We start from the raw sequence: 21,718 nt of genomic DNA on the forward strand, positions 1-21,718 counted from the left end.
CAGATGGTGTCTACTCAACATGGATGCTGGAACCTAATTCAAGCCCTCTGCATGAACAGAAAACACTCAACTGCTAAGCCATCTCTTCAGCCCCCACCAACACAAAAATTTGTATCATTTATACTTAAAACTGTTTTCTTGTTGTACATCCATATGTGATAGCAGTGTACTTTTAAAGTCTTCCTATGTCAATGCTCTGTTAAGTTGCTTTATTATTATTTTTTAATTATTAAAGGACCTAGAGATTGAAAATGAAGATTTGAGAGAGAGGTTAAGGAAAATTCAGCAAGAGCAAAGAATACTCCTGGATAAAGTCAATGGCCTACAGTTACAGCTAAATGAGGTAAAGAGTCTGCATTACAAAAGAAATCCAAAGCTACTTTAGTGCCTGTAACCACCACCCACCATCAGTCTTTGCCTGTGGCCTGTCTCTCACGTCCCGGTACTGAGGAGGGACAGTTGGGTGGTGGCTCTTGCTAGGTGTCGAAATCTTATTGGGGCCAATCTCTCCACTTCAGACATTCAGTGTTACACCTATGAAGTAGCATCAGACAGTTGGCAGGCTGACAGTGGGCATGCAGATGAGAGGACAGAGCACCATGGGCTGCTGCCCCTGAGAGACCTTCTTGTGGGAGATCACGCTTTGTTGAGTTTTGAAAGAAAGCCAGATGGGATGAGGAGGTAGTTCGGGGGCATTGTCGCAAGCAGAATCACAGAAGCAGTGACATGTTGGTGCATCCTCTGGTGTGTACAAAGTTGGATGTATGGGCCAGAGAGGTGGCTTAGCAGGTCGAGCATGTGCTGCTTTGGCAGAGGGCCTGGGTTTGGTTCTCAGCACCCACACCCAGCTGCCTACAACCACCTGTAACTCTAGCTCCAGGGGATCTAACATCCTCTTCTGATCTACACAGGCACCTGCACCCAAGTACACATGTGCTCACACAAACACACAAAAGTGCACATAATTAAAAATAAAATCCTTTTTCAAATGGACGTGTAAGAAATTTCAAATGTAAGAAATATCCGTAAGTCATTATTCTTAGGAGGAAGGGGGAAATACTTGTAGTCCAGTTTAGCTGAGTTGCTCTTTGAGTGCATGTCTTATCCAGGATGAGTTGTCATGGTGAAGTCTCAAGTGATGCTTTCAGGGGTAATGGTTCCCACTCTTGCAGTGGACTTTAGATACTGAACTGAGGAGCCCTTAGCTGGCAGCCCAATTGCATCACCCTGCATTGGGGGCACTCTGTCACACTCAGGTGTACAGCTCCTGCGTTCTTCACTCATTCTTGAATTTGAGGGAAAACCTAAGTGTCAGATATCCGAAAAGAGCCTCAGCCCCAGGATGTGGGTACCAAGAAGACACTGGAGAATCACGGAAGCAGTGGATTGTGCAGGGAAAGGACATCCCAAAATAAAACCCCACACTGTCCACTGTCCACAAGACAAGAGGATGTTTTATCTATGAGTTAAAAATAGCATGTTTTAAAGAAGGAACATTCTGATTCCAAAAATAAAACTGGAAAAATGTCCCACAATCTCAGGAAAGGTATGGACTTGGCAAGTGTGACAGGAGACAGGAGAACAGATAGAGCATCAGCCTCTGAGTTAATAGGTATCCCAGAAAGAGAAGAGAGGATGGGAATCCACAGGACTGAAGATGATTGATGGAGGAGGAAGAACATGTGAGTCGGGAGACCCTTGACTCAAGAATCAAAAATGTTTTTGCCATTAGTGCGTAGGATGAATGACAGCTCACAGGGCAGACATGGTGCCCAGGAACATGTCATCCTTGTCCCCATTCCTAAAGACATATACCACTCATTCTCAAGATATTTCCTAGGCTCATGCTCTTTAAGGAAAACTTTCAAGAGCTAAGATGCATTTCTTCTTCTTACCTGTAGGAAGTAATGGTTGCCGATGATCTGGAAAGTGAGGTAGGGTGCTACGTTTTATTTTAAAGCCTATAGATATCTTGTAAATGGAGGGTGGTACTAAAGTGAAGATTTAAGTCCTGATCAAGGTGGACATGAACATTCTGTTTCTGGACTCTATATAGTATAGACTTTATATATAGAACTTGAATAGTATAGACTTTATATATAGATATTATACATAGACCTCTACGTAATATGGACTTTATGTATATAGGACTTTGCACATAGAACTTTACATACAGACATTTTACTTATAGACTTTACATAGTATAGACTTTACATATGGAACTCTACATAGTGTAGCCTTTGGGTCTGGCTTATAGAACAGCATAATTCATCTGCATTTTTTAAAAGATGTATTATGTATATAGTGTTCTGTCTGCATATATGCATGCAGGCCAGGAGAGGGCACCAGTTCTCATTATAGATGGTTGTGAGCCACCATATGGTTGCTGGGAATTGAATGCAGGAACACTGGAAGAGCAGCCAGTACTCTTAACCTCTGAGCCATCTTTCCAGCTCCATCATCTGCATGCTTTTGCAGCAACATCTTAATTACTAAAGTAAAAATTTTAAAGGGAAAACAGAAGCTGTGTGCGGCTGGAAGACTGTTTTGGATGTAGTTTTCATGAAACTTGTTAAGGAAACAATCAATTCTAATTATAAAGAAGATGTCTGGAAACACAGATTTAAAACAATGAAATTTCAAATGTTTTAACAATATTGTTTGTAGAGCTGTATTTTATTGGTATATTTCTATAGATTAGAAGTTCTGCTAATAGTTAAAATCCACCAGATTGAAGAATCCTTCCAGCCAGTCGCCAGCATAATTCCAGTTCACATTTTCAAAGCAAATGTTTACCCAGTCTCAAACACAGGGCCAATAAATTTATTTTTCCTTCCCATTTCAGAGAGAAAAACTGAAGTCCCTTTTGGCAGCTAAAGAAAAGCAACATGAAGAAAGCTTAAGAACCATTGAGGCTCTGAAGAACAGATTTAAATACTTCGAGGTACAGAAAGATTAAATTATTTCCTTTTCTTCTTCTTCTTTACAGTGGGTAGTGAGAAAGGGGCCCGGTGTCATAACTGAACTTGAGTTATAAATCCACTCTTTACTTACCGTCCCTGAGTTTGTGGCAGAGCTGAGGTGGCTTTCCCTAACTGCCTGGACTCTGTAGGCCAGGTGAGAGTGTGGAGGTGACTTTTAGCAGACTCTCTTCCCTAACCTTCTTCAGTGTTTATTTGTACTTTTTCAACACCTTATATATTGTTTTAACCTGGGAACTTACAGTGGTGTGACTGTAAAAACAGGAAAGTGCCATGTAAGTGAGCAGCGGCACCCGACGCTCCCAGGAAGGGTAGGGTGAAATCGGTGCAGTCAAGCATGAAGATGCTCCCAGGCTGCTGCAGACTTCTCTATTTAGATCTGGGTTGTGATTAGACAGATGTGCACATGTGGAAGGTCATTGCATGGCACAGGTAATATTGGGATACTTCAGTAAAATTTAAAATTTAGGACAAGTGTTTGAGATTTGTGAATGCCTTGGAAGGTTATTAGAAAGACAGCTTCATAAGCTTAAGAATGAGCTGACAATATCACCTTCTGTTTTTCTTCACATTGTAAGGTTGGTTGTGAAATCAAGCAGTAGGCATGTTTTCAAAGCCCTGGCTATAGGGAGGCTCTGCTCTGTGTAACATGTGTGCATCGACACACATGGAATCCCCACAGGAAGGCTTCATTTCTGTCTGTACTTAGAGGGTTATAGGACAGAGGTTTTCCCCATAAGGGGCTCGCTCATGTATGGGAAATGACAGAGCAGGGCTTGAACCAGGCATCTTCCAGCTTCTCACTCCCTAGGGTTGCTCATGTGTTCATCAGAGCCTGACACCTGAGGTTTGGATGCTATTGTTTTTTTCAATTCTAGGAGGTAGATTCAGGATGTCTTAGAAAATCATGTTTTTCTGTAGCCTTAGACAATTTTGTCAAGTTAGGACTTTCAATAAGGCTGTGATAAACTATAGGAAATTAACTTAATTTTCTTCTCTCAAACCAGTAGGTACTTTTTATAAAAATTGTACTTTATATATATGGGTGTTTTACCTGCCTGCATGCCTGTGCACCACATACCAGGGGCCCACAGAGGCCAGAAGAGAGCATTGGGTTTCCTGGGACTGGAGCTACACACAGTTGTGAGCTGCCATGTGGGTTCTGGGAACCAAAGCTGGACCCTCTGGAAGAGCAGTGAGTGCTCCTAACTGCTATGTTAATTTATTTTTTAAATAAAAATTGTAGTTAAGGTAAAAGTGGGTAGTGTACTCTTAGTGTTAAGGAGCACCTGGCCAAGGTCTTCTGTTTCCTATCATAATCTGTGTTATTTCCTCCTTCAGTGGGTGCGACCATGCTATATGTTTAGTCACTTTCCCATCAGGACAGTGGGGAAATTTTCCTCAGTCAGTGCATGCTCATTGTGATGAATTTTTATACAGGCAGAATTTTTTAGGCAAAAAGAAAATCCCAGGGCCTATGTACATGTACTTATGAAATTAGTCATTTAATCCAGGACTCATCATTTACAGTAAATCTCCATATCCGTGTTCCTGAACTCTGCATCCATAAATTAAAGGACAATAAATAAAAAATAATGGGGAAATTTCTCTATTGGACATGTATAGGCGCGTTTCTTCTTGTTATTTTTCCCAAAGTAATTCCATACACTAGCTATTTCCTTGGCACTTACCTTCTATTGGACATCACACATAATCTAGAAGTTAAGAGATAAGAAAACCAAGTTAAGTTTTTTTGAACTCCTGTATGTATTGTGTCCTCCCCCAGATGGGGGGATGTAAGTCCACATAGTAGATGATTATAGGCTTCAGTACTAAATCCTGTGTAGCATGAACAGCTCACCTATGCTCACATGTCCTTCGCCCTGCATCTGGGGCACTGACATGGAGGTGAGTTGAACTGTGAAATGCCGTGTCATTTACTTAGGTGTCAAATACTGGGCTGTGTTTGCTCTGCCTCCCGAGCTGACGGTTGGCCTTGAGCTGTTGGAGCTGACACTGCCTGACCCTGGGAGTATAACATTTTCTCCTCTGCACTAGTCTGTGGACATCCTCACTTGGGAAAAGGGACGACCCAAGTGTGCTTGAACCCAAGATATCTGAAGCGTCCCCCTGCCTTGTCCTCACTGATGTCATTCTGCCAGATGCAGCCTTGTGACTTTGCAACAACAGTCATCTGCATCGCAACAGCTCTGAAAAGGAGGGGTTCCAGCACCCCGGAGTCAGTCAGCTGTGGGAATGGAAGTGAGTCCTTGCTGTGACCGTGGCCACTTCCTTCCCTCCCAGATGCAGCACGAGCAAAAGGGAGGCATCAGGGTTTCATTCTCCTGTGTTCAAAGCCCTGCACTTGGGTTTGTTAGCATGCTCCCACTGACCTGACTGTGGCTAGCACTCTGTCCTTTCCAGACACAGGTGCAGCAACACTCCAGAGGAGCAAGGCGGATCCAAAGGTGTTTTCAAGGATGGGACCCTTTAGAACTAAAGAAGAACACTTGACAAATTAGGACCATGTACACCTAAAACATTTTAATTCACACTTCTCATTTCAGGGTGAACACTCAGTCCCCGGAAGTTACTCCAGTAACCGTAAGTGTGAACACATGGGCAAACAGGGATGGCTCTGCCTGTAGGCTGTACCTCCCCATACACGGCGCTGCTACTGCCCAGTGTCATCAGCCTGTCTCCAATGTTACACCCCAGCAGATGGAGAGGTTGGCTCAGATGCGCACTCGGCCTCTAAAGTGAAATGGGGCAGGCACAGAGGCCTGCATGCAGTGCCCAGGAGACCAGAAGAGAGCTTGGAGTAGTCCCTGGAGATGAAGTTACAGATGGTTATGAACAGCCATGGGGTACTGGGAATCGAACCTAGATCCTCTGGAAAAGCAGCCAGTTCTTTATGCCACTAAGCCATCTCTCCAACTCAGGATTTATTATTATTATTTTAATGGAAAGAAACAAATGTAGTTTTCTGATGGGGAGAAATTGATCTCATTGCAAATAAGTATTTCACATGTTCATAAGCAATTACTTATTTATTATTTTGGGATTACCCATAATTCATCTCCTCTTTTTACTCCCTAGTTTGATAGTTTCTCTAGAAAACCTATCTTTTTGCTTCTCTAGCTAAGATTAACAGTAATGTTAACCTATAAATTTGACTGATTATATATTTTATAGTAATCCTATAGCCTATTTAACCTAACAGTCTTACAAATTTCTTTTTTTGTTTTGTTTTGGTTTTTGGTTTTTGGAGACAGGGTTTCTCTGTGTAGCTTTGTGCCTTTCCTGGAACTCACTCTGTAGCCCAGGCTGGCCTTGAACTCACAGAGAACTCCTGAGTGCTGGGATTAAAGGCGTGTGCCACCACTGCCTGGCTCAAATTTCTTTTTTTAAAGTATTTATTTTATTTTAAAATATGTGTCTCTGTGTGGGTAAGTATGCCCACAGAGGCAAAAAAAAAAAAAAAAAAAAAAAATGGGCATCAGATCCCCTGGAGCTGGAGTGACAGGTGGTTGGGAGCCACTTGATGTGAGTGTTGGGGACTGAACTCATGTCCTCTGGAAGAGAAGGAAGTGCTCCTGCCTACTGAGCCATCTCTCCAGAAAGTCTTATGTCTTTCAGAAAACCACCCTCAGTACCTGCTGTGCACACACTATATATAGGTGCTTTCCTTTTACGAACAGAAATAATATGGAAAAAAGATGGCTGCTTAAGAACAAGAATAGCTTTATATTGTACTGCTTTTGTTTCGATTATGTAATAAAGGGCGAGAAATTATACGTATTGAGCCCACACAAAGCCAACTTTGGCACGAATATTTAAAATATCATTTATTGGTTTCACTTAGGAAAAGAAGACATGCCTCATAAACAAGGTCAGATGTACCCCTCCGACGCTCAGGTGAGACTTCAGTTACTTAACAACCTAACTAAAGGGGCCAGATACGGTGGCGCTCGCCTTTGCGGGTGAATCTCTGGGAGTTCAAGGCCGACCTGGTCTACATAGCCAGCCTGGAACATAGTGAGACCCTGTATAAAAAGAAAAAGAAAACAAAACCAAAACCAAAACAAAAAAACAAAAAAAAAACCAACAACAACAAACAAACCACCACCAACAACAAATTTTTTTAGAAAGAAAACATTTGGGTCTGTCTAAAATGAAGACAATAAAGTGTATATCTACTAAGTATGTTGGCACTGAGTAAGGTTTTCATGGTCAAAGTTGGCCTTGCTTTTACAGGTTTAATAAAAGTACCTATTGCTGTTACTGGGGTCCTCTAGAGAGTTTGTGGTGTCAGTGGCTTAAGCAAGAGGTCAGACTTTCTGCCCTGTCCTCTGACCTTCAGCCTCCACCAGGAGTGTTGGCATTTCCATGTGCCATGTAGGAGGGCACAGGTGTGAATCACTCAAAAGTAGTAGTTGGGCATTGAAATGTATTTGTTCTTTACAGTTAAATATTTATCCTCTGTTTTGAAGATTGACTTCAAAATAGAATTTCCAAGAGGTAGAATATTGGCTAATTTCTTACCTTTATGTCTGGCATGTATGAAGCCCTGGGTCCCATCCCCAGCACTGTGGAAACCTGGTGTACTGACACATGTCTTTGAGCTCCACACTTGGGAGTGGGGAGGCAGGTTGAGCAGAAATCAAAGGTCAAATGCAGAGGGTTTTTTTGAGGCTAGCCTCTGCTACTGAGACTCTGTCTCAAGAAAAGAATAAAAATGAAAGGATTATGGAGATCTATGAGTCTTCAGTGAGGGCAGTAGGTAGGGTCCCCAGTGTTTGGGAAGACTAGAGAAATATTTGATTGTAATAATGTATGATAGCATGAAAGTTGTGACTCTGTATACATAATTTCTTGGCAAATTATATTAGTGTTAGTCCAAAGATAATTGAGCAATTGAAAGCTAGTCTAGAAGCAGGCCAAGGCTGGTAAAGTATTCTATACTGGTAATTTCTTTCTCTTGGAAAAGATCAAAGCCGTTTTAATTTACCCAAATAGCTTAAAACAAAACATTCTGCCCATTGAAATAATAGGATGTCCTCATGGCCCATTTATTGATGAACTAGTACTTTTATGAAGACCATTGTTGCTACACTAGAAATGTAAAAATATTTATATTGAGTCTTTCATGATTATATGCCCTGATAGTTGAACTATCTCTCTTAGAAGTTCAATTATACTTTTTTTTTTTTTTTTGGTCAACATTAATTAATCAAGGGAACAGGTATCCCTCAAGTTTTATATTGAGATTATGTGCTAAAATTTCTATTTATCTTCTTGCTAGAAGGAAATACATGCCTTTTTTGTTGTTTACTTGGTTGACATTTCCCTGACAATTTTCATGCAAGGTGGGCTTATTTTGGTGGAGTTTTTAAAATTTACAGTGAAAGTGCTCAGATGTCACATTTATTTTATTAGAAATTTAATAACGTGTAATGCATCAGCCAGGTGGCTTAGCTGGTAAAGGCATCTGCCTGCAAGCCTGATGACCTGAGTTCAAACCTTGGGACCCACATTGTGGAAGGGGAGAAGTGATTCTCACAATTTGTCCTCTGACCCTCATATATGTGTGCCTCACAAAACAAGTAAACAACAAGTAAATAGCAGTTTAATAATCTATAATTCTATGAAATTATTTACATATTTAAGATTCAGTACTTCGTTGGGGGTTCTGATGGTTTGTTTTAGAACCGGAAGTCTGAGCAGATAGCATAATGGAATGAATAGTAAGCATGTTTTCCTAGACTGGTGTGCTTATGTAATGCAGACAGGCTGCATTGGAAGGAAAGTGAGCCCAGGGGTCACAGCTATTTTCTTTAGAAATTTACCGAAAAATTCTCACTGTTTTAAATGTTTTGAGGAAATCCTACCCAGAACTGTTTTTCTTCTTATAAAATTGAATCTTTGTTTTTTCCCACACCCATCTCTCCCATCTTACTAGTTTGAAAGCCCTTTGACTGGCAATGTGGATGGTCTAAAACAGCAGTCACTGCAGTGTCGTCTTTAGGCTCCATGATTGATGTCTGTTTTTATTTGCAGTGTACATCCCCAGGGGTACCCACCCATCTGCAAAGCAGGTCCATGTTGAGACCTCTGGAGCTCTCCTTACCCAGTCAGACCTCATACTCAGAAAATGAGATTTTAAAGAAAGAGTTAGAAGCCATGCGAACTTTCTGTGAGTCGGCCAAGCAAGACCGACTGAAGCTCCAAAACGACCTGGCCCACAAGGTGGCCGAGTGCAAGGCCTTGGCTCTGGAGTGCGAGAGGGTCAGGGAGGACTCGGACGAGCAGGTCAAGCAGCTGGAAGATGCCCTCAAGGACGTGCAGAAGAGGATGTACGAATCTGAAGGGAAGGTCAAGCAAATGCAGGCTCACTTCCTGGCCCTGAAAGAGCACCTGACCAGTGAAGCGGCCATAGGGAGCCAGCGCGTCACCGAGCAGCTGAAGGAGCAGCTGAAGGATGCGCAGGCCATGTACGAAAGTGCTTCGGCAGAGGTGGGAAAGCTGAGGAGCCAAGTCAAACAGAGCGAGATGCTGGTGGAGGAGCTGAAGAGAGACGGAGGCAGGCTGGTGGAGGAGAACAAGAGGCTACAGAAGGAGTGCGGCACGTGTGAGCTCGAGAGGGAGAAGAAGGGGCGGAGGGTCGCGGAGCTGGAGGGCCAGCAGAAAGAGCTGCTGGCCAAGCTGGCCCTTTGCATCCCCGCGGAGAAATTTGAAAGCATGAAGAGCTCGTTGTCCAGTGAAGTCAATGAGAAAGTGAAAAGGCTAGCGGAGGTGGGGCGGGACTACGAAAACGCTCTGGGCGAAATTCGACAGCTGAAGAGGGAGCTGGAGAGTGCCAAGGCCAAGCTCGCCCAGCACGTCAGACCAGAGGAACATGAGCAGCTCAAGAGCAGGTTGGAGCAGAAGTCAGGGGAGCTGGGGAAGAAGGTCACAGAGCTAACCCTCAAAAACCAGACGCTACAGAAAGAAGTGGAGAGAGTCCACGGGGACAACAGGCGTCTGAGCCAGCAGGTGCACAGCCTCACAGTGGAGATGGAGACGTGCTACGTGCCTTTAAAGGTCAGCGAGGAGATGAAGAAGTCCCATGATGTCAGCGTGGGGGATCTGAATAAGAAGCTTTCGGACCTAACACAGAGGTACACGGAGAAGAAGCTGGAAGCGGAGAGACTGCTGGTGGAGAGAGATCGGCTGACTAAGAATGTCAGCTGCCTGGAAGCTGTGTTTGTAGCTCCCGAAAAACATGAAAAGGAGCTAATGGGCCTGAAATCCAATATTGCAGAACTCAAAAAGCAGCTGTCTGAACTTAATAAAAAATGTGCTGAGGATCAGGAGAAAACGCGTGTACTCATGTCTGAAAACACTAGTTTGAAAAAGACTCTGAGTAGCCAGTATGTGCCCGCCAAAACCCACGAGGAGGTAAAGGCCGCACTGAACAGCTCGTTGGAGAAAACCAACAGAGCCTTACTTGATGCGAAGAAAAGGTTTGACGACATGAGCCAGGAATTTTCAAAACTACGAGATGAGAATGAAGTATTGAGAAGGAACCTGGAGAATGTTCAGAATCAAATGAAGGCAGACTACGTGAGCTTGGAAGAGCACTCAAGAAAGATGAGCACTGTGAGTCAGAGCCTGAAGGAGGCACAGGACGCTAACACTGCCATCCTGGCCGACTACCGCCGAGGCCAGGAAGAGATCCTTACACTGCATGCTGAAATCAAGGCCCAGAAAAAGGAGCTTGACACCATCCAGGAATGCATCAAGCTGAAATACGCTCCCCTCACCCGCTTGGAAGAGTGTGAACGCAAGTTCAAGGCCACAGAGAAAGGACTGAGGGAGCAGTTGTCAGAGCAGACGCACCAGTGTCGCGTCCGGGACGAAGAGGTCAGGAAGAGCAAGCAAGAGAGCGAGCAGCTGAGGCAGGACCTTGCTGCCCTTCAGGAAGAGCTGAAGGGTAAGCACGCTCTGGTGGAGGAGGCCAGGGAAACGGAAAGAGCGCTCAGCGGGAAAACCGAAGAGCTCAACAGACAGCTGAAGGACCTGTCCCAAAAGTACACGGACGTGAAGAGCGAGAAGGAGAAGCTGGCAGAAGAGAGGGCCCAGCAAGCCTCCGAGGTGCTCGCAGCCCAGAAACTCCTGCAAAAACAGCCCGTCCCGCTGGAGCAGGTGGAGGCCCTAACAACATCTCTCAACAGCACAATCGAGCGCTTAAGGGAAGAACTGAGGGGTAAACAGAGGTGTCTGGAGAAAGAGCAGCAGACGGTGAGCAAGCTCCAGCAGCTGCTGGAGAATCAGAAGAACTCCTCCGTGCCCCTGGCTGATCATCTGCAGGTGAAGGAAGCCTTCGAGAAAGAGGTGGGACTCATGAAGGCCAGCCTGAGAGAGAAGGAAGAAGAAAGCCAGAACAAAACCAAGGAAGTCTCCAAGCTCCAGACCGAAGTTCAGAATACCAAGCAGGCCCTGAGGAATTTAGAGACCAGAGAGGTTGTCGATATGTCGAAATATAAAGCCACAAAGAACGATTTGGAGACCCAGATCTCCACCTTAAATGACAAACTGGCCAGCCTGAACAGGAAGTACGACCAGGTGTGTGAGGAGAAGTTCTCTGCCCAAGACTCGAAGGAACTGCTTCATCTCAACATCGAGCAGGAGATCAAGGACCAGAAGGAGAGGTGTGACAAGTCCCTGATGACAATCATGGAGCTACAGCAGAGGATCCAGGAGTCTGCCCAGCAGATCGAAGCGAAGGATAATAAGGTAGGCATGGCGCAGATGGGTGGCTGTGAGGAGGAAACCCTGGTGTAGGGCTGTGTGGTGGAATGTGACTCCTTAGCATAGTGCCCCACAGACACGCCCACAAGACCGTTAGTTAAGCATGACCCTTCCAATTGACTATGGGTGTGTCAAACTCTAAATTGAAAAAGCACAAAAACCAAAGGTTTTCTAATTTCTGTTCCCTCTGCTGACAGCTGAAGGAAAAGGAGAGAGTAAGGTTCACTTCCTTGTAGTGATGAGTCAGAATCTAGTGGATCCTGGCTTCCGGAAGTCAAGGTCACCAGGAATATCCAGATACTCCTCTCTACTCACCTGTACCGCCTGGGATGTTTGGTCCTTTTTGTGGTGTGCTGTGTCCTGTCACACTCCATCTTTACCCTGAAGTCCACAGTGGCCCGGTCTAACCTGTGCTCCACAGTTCCTCCAGAATTGCAGGCTTTATTTTAGCTTTGCCATTCATTAAATTAAAACATTTTAGAAGCGAGATTTATAATTTATCCTTCCCTCTTGGTTTTCTTCCTTATGGTCCAATTTTGCAGAATTAGCTATGTAATAATATTTTTGAAACCAGTAGATGTCTGTTTTGTACCATGGAGATGAAATATGAAGACTGATCACAGCTTAATGCATTCACTAAGCAGTTATGAAATGGCCTCTACCCGCTGGGGAAATAGGAATGAGTAAAAGCAGGCTCATATCCAGCCCTCCTCAGCAGCACGTCTCCCCATAAGATCCAGCATTTAAATCCACTCAGCTTATGTGCGAAGTCGTTAGGATGCAGCAGCATATCATTGTGATAGCTAATGCCTGCATCTACTTACACACATTGCCAGTTAGTAAAGAGTACAACTCCTGGGACTGTGTAGATGGCTAAGCAATTAGGAGCACTTGTTGGCTGCTCTTCCAGAAGACTTAGCACCAATGTTGGGCAGCTTACAATCCCCTGAAATTCCAGCTCTAGGGGAAATGATGCCATCTGCTGGTGTCTATGGGCACTGCACACACACTCTCTCTCTCTCTCTCTCTTTCTCACACACACAGAGATAAATCTTTTAAAGACTGTTTGAATAAATAATACAGCCTTTGATAGGAAGAAAAAGTTAATTCTGTGTGTGCATGAGCCAAGCTCTTTTACTTTTCATGCTCCAGCTAATAAAACCCCTTTCCAGTGTTCAAAGCACCACCCGGATGATAGTTCACAGGCCTCCGAGGCCCTTTCATCCTCACAGGACACTAACTTCATGATCCAGTCTTTGGGTGTGCATGATGTTTATTCTCAATTTGGTGTTGCCCTCGGAAGAAATTTACTGAAAGGAATTCAGTCCAAGAAATTGTAAGGATAGTATGCTGTGTGCTCTGTTGGTAAAGGCTCGGCAGCATCAGACCTGCTGCTGGTCTCGATGGGCGGAGATGTCCATCGGAAATGATGGCACATTTTCCTATAACCTCTCTCTGTCTCTCCAAAGATAACTGAACTTCTGAATGATGTGGAAAGACTAAAGCAGGCACTCAACGGCCTCTCCCAGCTCACCTACACCAGCGGCAGCCCCACCAAGCGGCAGAGCCAGCTGGTGGACACCCTGCAGCACCGAGTGAGGGATCTGCAGCAGCAGCTGGCTGTGAGTGTCCAGGGCACTGAGGGGCGGGGTCGGCTGAGTGAGTGAGTGTGGGTGTGTCTGTGCGTGGAGCTTCTGTGTAGCTGACTTCACACTCAAGTGTGTAATCTTTGCTTAATGTTATCATTACTTATGGTATGATAGTGCTGCATCTGGTGTGGCCCGGACCTTCCGGCTGTGTCCCAGCTATCACACAGGAGAACAGGAGTGGGAGAGGCCAGACTCAGCTCTCCTGAGGACCCCATTCTTGATGTCACTATCAGCATTAGAGCCAATTGCCTCGTCCCTATGGGCACTGATGCCTGGGAACCATTACTAACACATGAGGTCTGGAACACATTCAAACAGCTCGTTCCCAGGCAGGAAAGCCCAGCAGTCAATTAGGAACTGGTTCCAAAGAAGAAGGAAGAAGTAGGCCTGAATTGTAAAGCATTTTGATGGGTGAAAGGAAGGTGGAGGCTCTTCCAGGCCACGACAATAGTGTGAGAAGACCCGCTGAGGTGGAATCTAGCCGCCATGAGCAGAGAGTGACCAAGGGCGGGCCTGCTAGGGAGCGGCAGCTCATGCCCGTAAGCAGCTGGCGTCCTAGAGCAGAGAATGGGGGTGTGGCTCAGCAGTAACCATACTCGGTGCACAAGCCCACAACCCTGAGGAACGCAGTCAAGGTGGAGGAGAGAACTGCTCCTCGGAGCTGTCCACTACCTCCATGTGTGCCCACATTCTCCTTCATATTCTCCTCTCCTCCTCCCACACTCAAACAATAGTAATAATAAGAATAATAACGCCAACGCAGTTTTTTTAAAGACTGAGCTCGAGCAGTTAGAAAGTTAGAAGCATATTCTGTCTGCTCTTGCAGAGGACTCAAGTTTAGTTCCCAGTACCCACCTTGAGTGGAGCAGCTTACAACAACGCATACTCCAGCTCCAGGGGATCTGATGCCTCTGGCCTCTGTGGGCTCTGACACCCCCACCCCCGCATGCGCACACACACACAAAATAAAAAATAAATATGAAAAAGACTCGGCTTTTACTACTTGAGACTGAGTTGTGGAGGACTTGGAAGGCCAAGTGGAGAAGTTTGGATTCTCTCTCATATAAGGAGGCAACCCCTGGGGTCTTTGAGCCAACACTGATGAAAGGGAAGAGCTAGCTCACGACAAAGGGGACAAGGGAAACAAGATGGGAAGCTTTTGAATGGCCTGAAACGTAAGTTCATAGGAGTAGAGGTAAACTGAGGCAGCAATCCCCTGTAACTTGGGATTCCTATGCATTATGGGAAAATCTTACACTAGCTCCATCATAAGTAATTCAGCATCTGTGGTTTGTTCTAAGAGTGGCAGGAGCCCTTTAATAATCTGCCAGTCTGCAGCAGGAGGTCTCGGGCCAGATTGCCACAAGCCTCCTGGGCTTGCAGATGTGGGTGCTGGTGTTCTCATCTGTCTGCCTTCCCATGGTTCTAGGATGCTGACAGACAGCACCAGGAAGTCATTGCTATCTACCGGACACACCTTCTCAGCGCTGCACAGGTAAGCACTGCTGTGTCTTCGGAAAGACTGTTCACGTTGGAGAAAAGTAAAGTGCTGGTTTTAGTTTTTGAATAAACTTACATGAAGGTAATTGACATTTGAAGTTGCTCTAGCCCATATGCTTATTTAAAAATAATTGTGTTTCTTTTAATCATGGCTTGCCTATCTCCCAGAACAATTTACAAAGCTACAGAGCAACACAACATCTTAAATTTAGTGTTGTCTCCATCTGCCTGTCACTCATCTTCTAGACAGTTTGGCAACACACGATGGCAGCTCACGTTAACAGTGTCGCTAGCTGGGATAGTGCCTTGACATCGCACGTGGCTGTCATCGGGAAGAGGGAGAGTAGGGGGACCGCATATGTTTCCTGGTGGTGTGTGTGTGTGGGGGGGGGTCTTTGAAGTAGAAAAAAAACTTAGTCTGAAAAGGACAAAGGGTGCATGCATAGAATTGTAATAATTAAGGAAAATTGGTCCGATATGAGATAATTGATATTTATTTATGGAGCTTTAAACTTGGTGAAGCGAAAGATTGTAAATCCTGTTCTTTAGTGGTGTCCTGAGAAAGCCTTAAAAAAAAAATTCACGCTAAGAAAATGGTTAGGCCGTGAAAGGGGCTGTTACTGCTCTGTGGCAGTCATGTGAATAGCGCCTCCCGAGTTCTCAGAATAGACTGCTCAGGAAGATGTACTGCAAGAGACAAATGGTGGCGTGACGGGTGAGGGATGATAGGGATTATTTGGATTTGAAAAGTGTTAGGCCACACTGTTCTGTAAAAAAATAAATAAATAAAGAGAGGAAGGGGGGAGATGGGTGCTGAGAGCAAACTTCACGGAAACATTTTTTTTTTTTTCAAAGAGAACTTAATTAAATAGTAAACGTACCCTCTGACATCAAACTCTTAGAGTCAACAGTCTGCTCTTTCTGCAGGGCTGGAGGGAACATTTATGAGGGGAATTAGAGAAGCACAGAGTAGGCTGGAGAATTGGCTCAGTGGGTAAATGCACTTGCTGGTCAAGCATGGGGAACTGGGTTCGGATCCATGTAAAGAGACAAGCATGGGGAACTGGGTTTGGATCCATGTAAAGAGACAAGCATGGGGAACTGGGTTTGGATCCATGTAAAGAGACAAGCATGGCTGCCCAAGTGCCTATAACCCCAACTCCCAGGGTGGTGGGGACGGGGATCACTGGGGCTGCCACCTGCCTAGCTCTGGGTTCAGGGAGGGACCCTGGTTCAAGGGAATAAGGCAGTGTTGGAGTGATAGAGCAAGACACCCAATGTGCATGCACTTGTGTGCACCCCCATACACACACATACAGAGAGAGAGAGAGAGAGAGAGAGAGAGAGAGAGAGAGAGAGAGAGAGAGAGAGAGAACTCGGTATTAGAAAGGATGAGAAACATCCTGGTCTTGGCCAGAGAGGGCAGAGCAAAAAAAAAAAAAAAAAAAAAAAAGACAACTTCAAGGACCTTTCTCTGAAGCCTGTAGTGATGTTCTGCTGGTCCTAATAAAGGACCAGCAGCAGCTGACATCTGAGGTTGTCCCCCTGTCTGGCATCATACAGTTAACTATGGATCCAGTTTAGTCAACTGTGGCTCACGTTTGAAATTGAAACACGCTGCTGCCACTGTAAAAACAGATTTGGGAGGCAAAACTTTTTTTGTTCATGGTTGCGTCCTTCCAACACCTGTTGAGATGTTCCAGTAGTAAATTAATAAAAAAAACAAGAAAGGAGAAGCATGTAAGCCTAGCACAGACTTGCATCTGTTTAACCCTGCTACTTTAAAGAGTGTGTGTGGTTGCACACATGTGAGTGTGCAGGTACATATGGATGCCGAATAGGACACTGAGTGTCTTTATTACTTTGTACTCTGTCTTATTGCCTCTCACTGAACCTGGAGCTCACTGTTTGAGCGAGGCTGGTCAACCAGAGAACTCTTGCGATCCACCCATCTCCACCTCAAAATGCTGCAGTTATAGGCACGTATAGCCTTGCCCAGGGTTTTTATGTGGGTGCTGGGGATTCAAACCCAGAACCTCCCATTTGCACAGCAACCATTCTTACACACTCAGCCATCTCTCCAGCCCCTACTTTAAAATTTTTAAATTGTTTCCTTTAAAATATAAATGACTGGGTTGCAGATTTAGCTCAGTGGTAGAGCACTTGCCTAGCAAGCGCAAGGAAGGCCCTGGGTTTGGTCCTCAGCTCTAGGGGGAAAAAAAAAAAATATATATATATATATATATATATATATATATATATATATATATATATATATATATATATGACTCATACACTCAACTTTGCAACAGGGGAGATGCCAATGTATAAGAGGAGGTACTTTTAGCTATAGTGTCAGCCACATGTTTGGAAGATGGAGTCTTTTACATTCTGTTGGGTGGGAGTGTAAATTGTTATTTCTAGTAGAGGAAAAGTTTGTAGTACCTTGAAAAATCAACATTGGACTGTTTTGTTGTGGTGGTGATGGTGGCGGTGGTTTGGTTTTTTGAGTCAGGTCTCATATAGCCCAGGCTGCCCTTAAATTCCTGATCCTCCTGCCTCCACTTCCTGAGTGCTGGCATTATTTATTGTTGTTCACGATATACCCAGTACTAAACCTACCTTTTGAGCCAGCCATTTCTTCTCCAAGTGTCTGGCTATATAAAGAGAGAGACAGAGACAGAGACATAGAGAGAGAGACAGAGACATAGAGAGAGACAGACAGACAGAGTGAGTGAGTGTGTGTCTTAAATGTCTGACATTAGGGAAGAGGCAAAGAAATGGAATGTCAGCATAGTGGGATATTACATACAACAATGAACAGTTAACTGTCTCTGGACAAAGCCTGCTGTGACACTGGGTGAAAAGGCAAGCTGCAGAGACGTGTCACCTTGCTATTGTAAAACCCTAAGGATGGGGATTATCATCCACAAAGGGGCAGGGCAGGGAGGTGGCTGAGTGGACAAAGCCCTTTTCATGCAAGCTTGAGGACCGGAGTTCAGATCTCCAGCCCCAGAAATGCTGAGTGGGTATGTCAGCAAGCCTCCAAACCCAGCTGTCAGGATGGATCCCTGGGGCAAGGAAGACTCACCAGGCAAATGGCAAGCTCTGGTGTCAAGACAGACTGCCTCTGTATAGAAGGCAGAGAATGTTTGAGGGTGCACATGTACACGCATACACACGCTTGTAGTTCACTCTGTTTCTAGTGTGTACAGCTCTACTCTGCAGAAACCATTGCTGTATACCCTTACCATAGTGAGAGTTCACCTGGGAAACACAGCCAGATGTGCCCTAGGACAAAGGCTTCCCCTTCAGAGTTCAACAGACATGACACATGCTGTTTCTCCCTCTCCCTTCTCTCCAGGGCCACATGGATGAGGACGTTCAGGCGGCCTTACTGCAGATCATACAGATGCGGCAAGGTCTTGTGTGCTAGCGTCAGCTGACCGGGGCCTGGCCTGCTGGTGCTTTGCATTCTGGGAGCAGCTCCATGGCTCTTTTGGGCCTTACTCTGATAGTATCAGTAAAATAAAATATATTTTGTTCTGTTGTTGAGTTTTATTTTATTTTATTTTTTTATGAAACAGGCATGTTACTGAGTTTTTCTGTCCATTCAAACCTTAGATTTTGTGTACATTCATTTCACATGGTGGCAAATGGCATGCACCTTGCCTTGCTTCAACTACATCTTTTCTGTTTATACTTTTTAAAATTACATCTGAAAAGTGGTTGAGTCCCTAATAAAATGTGAGCCGTTTGAAGGGGTCCATATGAAAAGGGGGTTAGGCTAAAAGAAGCACTCAAAGATTGATTTGGGGAAATTAATTTAGCTGATAGCTACTTTTAAGTGGATCAAAAGGCCTTGCAGAGGTGAGGAGACGGCTTAGTCAGTAAAGTGCCTACCAGGCAAGCATGAGGACCTGAGTTCAATCCCCAGGACCCAGTTCCCACCCCCAGGCACAGCAGTGTGCACCTGTAATCCCAGCACTGAGGAGGCAGAGAGCCTCTGAGCCCATCCAGTCTATTCAGCCAGCTGTGGTCCAGAGAGACCCTGCCTCAAAAAGTGAGATGGAATGATTGACAAAGATGTTAGATGCCAGACTCTGGCCCCATGTGCACGCATTTGCACACACGTGCTTATGAACATAAATCATTTTTCTCCTCATGTGATCCTTAAGCCTTACACGCTCTGGAGGAGTGGATTATGCGGCTAGCCAAGGTGCATCTTTATTGAGCAGTGTAATGAGCGCCTTTGGCTTCGTTCTTCTTACACTAATACCTTTTAAAGTAGATTTCTTTTCAGAAATGTTTTGCAGTCCTAAGTTACACGTAGACCAAGAACAGGCAGGCAGGTGTGCGGTATTTGAGGAATGTATAAGAAGGTTGCCCCCTGGTCTCCATGGCAGAGTTTTAGTCTTTCGTTACTTGTGTTGACTTTTCTCACCATGGTCTTTCAAATGAGAACAAAGCCAAATGATGCGCGAAATTTTTCAAAGTGTCAAAACTTTGACTTTCTTGCAGTTGCTTTGACACTCGTGACTGTTGTAATCAAGCATTCATTATACGTGCATCCTCCAAATGTTTCAGACTTATTTATAGGAACGGTGTTCGGATGGGATTAATAATGTGAAACACAAGGTTTTTTTTTGCAAAATTAGCATTAGAGAATTGATTTGGGGAAACATTGTCAAGTTTGCCACAATGCAGTAAGCTGCCAGAGTAAAGACAGCGAGAAGATAATGGAATTGGACATATTTATAGTAAATTTCCTAACTAGCTATTTAACTAGCTATATCTTACTAAGGGGAATTTATATGTCTTTATTTTGATTAATATTTTGTTTACTGTTCATACTAAAGCACTAATTTGACATTTAGCAAGAAAGTGCACAAATGGATCATTTCAGCTGAGCTTTTGTGTTGTGTGTGTGTGTGTAGTGCATATATGTATGTTCACGTGTGTATGGGTGCCTGTGTGTATGTACACAGGTATATGCATACATAGAGGCCCTAAGTTGATGTTGGGTGTCTTCCTCCACTGCTCACCACTTACTTACTGAAGTAGGACTCTCAGTTGAACCCAGAGCTTGGCGATAGGCTACATGAATGAGCCAGCTTGCCCTAGGTATCCCTCTGTCCCTGGCTCCCTGGGGCTGGGATTACAGGTGGCCACCAGACCTGTCTGGCTTTTACTAGTTAGTTCTGGGGATCCAAACTCTGTTCTTGAAACACATGGCACGTGCTGTATTCACAGCCATCTCCCCAGCCCCTGAGTTTCCTTCTATTGCAAATTGTGCCTTACTAATCCTTGGACATTCTGAACCAAATTTTTTTTTATCCTATCTTCAATGAATACAGTTAGAAAAATTGCCACTTGCACCAAAGATATGCCATTGTATTTCTTTTTTGAAAAAGCATTTTTTTTTTTGAGCTGAGGATCGAACCCAGGGCCTTTTGCTTACTAGGCAAGTGCTCTACCACTGAATCCCCAACCCTAGCATTTTTTAAATACAAGGTTACATAAGAGTACTTCTACGCAAGCACATATGAATTTTAAGCATACTCACCCCATACCCTGATACCCCACCTCGTCAGTCCCCCTTTTACCCTGGAGAGTGTGAGTTCTGCTTTCATGTAATCTGTATCCATATGGTTTTATGTCTCTGTAAAGTCTGGGAACCACAGATGAGAGAAAACGTGTGATATCTGCCTTTCTGAGACTGACCTAATTGGCTTAACATTGTGATCTTGAGTTATATGCATCTCCCTGCAAATGGCATGACTTCATTCTTTATGTAAGTCAGCATTTCCCACATTTCTTCAGTGTGTAAATAATGGAAAGTCAGAACTGATTTATTTTGAACTCCTGAGGTAGATACAGAAAGTTTACATGAGTGACATCTGGTTCCTTAGTTATATTTAGTATTGTCTTTTGTCATGAATTCTGTTTTCAAAGTTTAGGCCACTTACTAAAGTCTAACAGAGTGGTGTTCTAAACTGAATACCTATGTTCAGAGCTGTGTTTTTCTTAGTAGTTGGGGAAGTAACCTTATGCATACTTTATTTTGTGTTTTAACTTTTCTTGTTTTAAATTTATGTGTGTCTGTGCACATTGAGTGCAGGTACCTATATAGGCCAGAAGAGGGCATCAGATCCCCCTGGAGCTGGAGTTACAGATGGTTCTAAGCCTCCTGACACACTTGAGCAACCAAAGATGTCCACCACTGACACGGTTAGGTGTGTTCGAGGGAAGCCTGTGGGAGCTGGTGTATGGACTAAGCCACGGTGTGGGTGCAGCCTGGCTTTCCCCACTGTTCCCAGACATCGTCACATCATCTGGGCTCTCCTGCAGCCTTGCTTTGCCCATCTCGTTCCCACCAGTTGAAGTATTGGCTGTTCCACTCATTTCTACTCTAACTCCCTCGGCCTAGAAGGAACAACTCGGGGTGTACTTCTGGAAGCCTCCCAGGAGGTCTCTTGTGAGAGAATTTTCCCTTTCAGTCTGAACTCCATGACTACGGAGTGTATTAATTTCCTATGGTCAGACCTAATGTTACCCTGAACTTGGTGACCTGAAATAAGAGAAATGTATCCTCTCACAGTTCTGTCTGGAAGTAAAAAAATAGAAACCAGTATCCTAGGTCAAAGCCAAAATGTCCACAAGGTTGCAGCAGCTTCCTCCAGTGGCCCTAGGGCAGCTTCCAGTCCTGGCTTCTCTCAGTTTCTGGAAGCTGCCAGCATTCCAGCGGCGGCTCTGTCCTTCCAATCTCTGTCTTGACGGTCACACTCAATAACT

General features: G+C 44.5%; 1 protein-coding gene across 2 annotated transcripts in view; it reads left to right on the forward strand.

Moving 5' to 3' along the window:
* Uaca (uveal autoantigen with coiled-coil domains and ankyrin repeats) overlaps positions 1–18,556 on the forward strand; it is a 91,070-nt gene extending 72,514 nt beyond the window's left edge. The window contains exons 11-19 of one of the 2 annotated variants that reach the window (XM_036194245.1): positions 236–343; positions 1,902–1,934; positions 2,846–2,944; positions 5,549–5,585; positions 6,847–6,899; positions 9,042–11,759; positions 13,244–13,396; positions 14,853–14,918; positions 18,288–18,556. In XM_036194245.1, coding sequence (XP_036050138.1) covers positions 236–343; positions 1,902–1,934; positions 2,846–2,944; positions 5,549–5,585; positions 6,847–6,899; positions 9,042–11,759; positions 13,244–13,396; positions 14,853–14,918; positions 18,288–18,359 — 3,339 coding nt within the window. In that variant the 3' untranslated portion in view covers positions 18,360–18,556. The remainder of the gene's footprint in view (positions 1–235; positions 344–1,901; positions 1,935–2,845; positions 2,945–5,548; positions 5,586–6,846; positions 6,900–9,041; positions 11,760–13,243; positions 13,397–14,852; positions 14,919–18,287) is intronic. The other variant, XM_036194246.1, reaches the window with a different exon arrangement.
* The last annotated feature ends 3,162 nt before the right edge of the window (positions 18,557–21,718 follow it).

Source organism: Onychomys torridus, chromosome 7 (assembly GCF_903995425.1).
Source record: "Onychomys torridus chromosome 7, mOncTor1.1, whole genome shotgun sequence".
Taxonomy (NCBI): domain Eukaryota; kingdom Metazoa; phylum Chordata; class Mammalia; order Rodentia; family Cricetidae; genus Onychomys; species Onychomys torridus.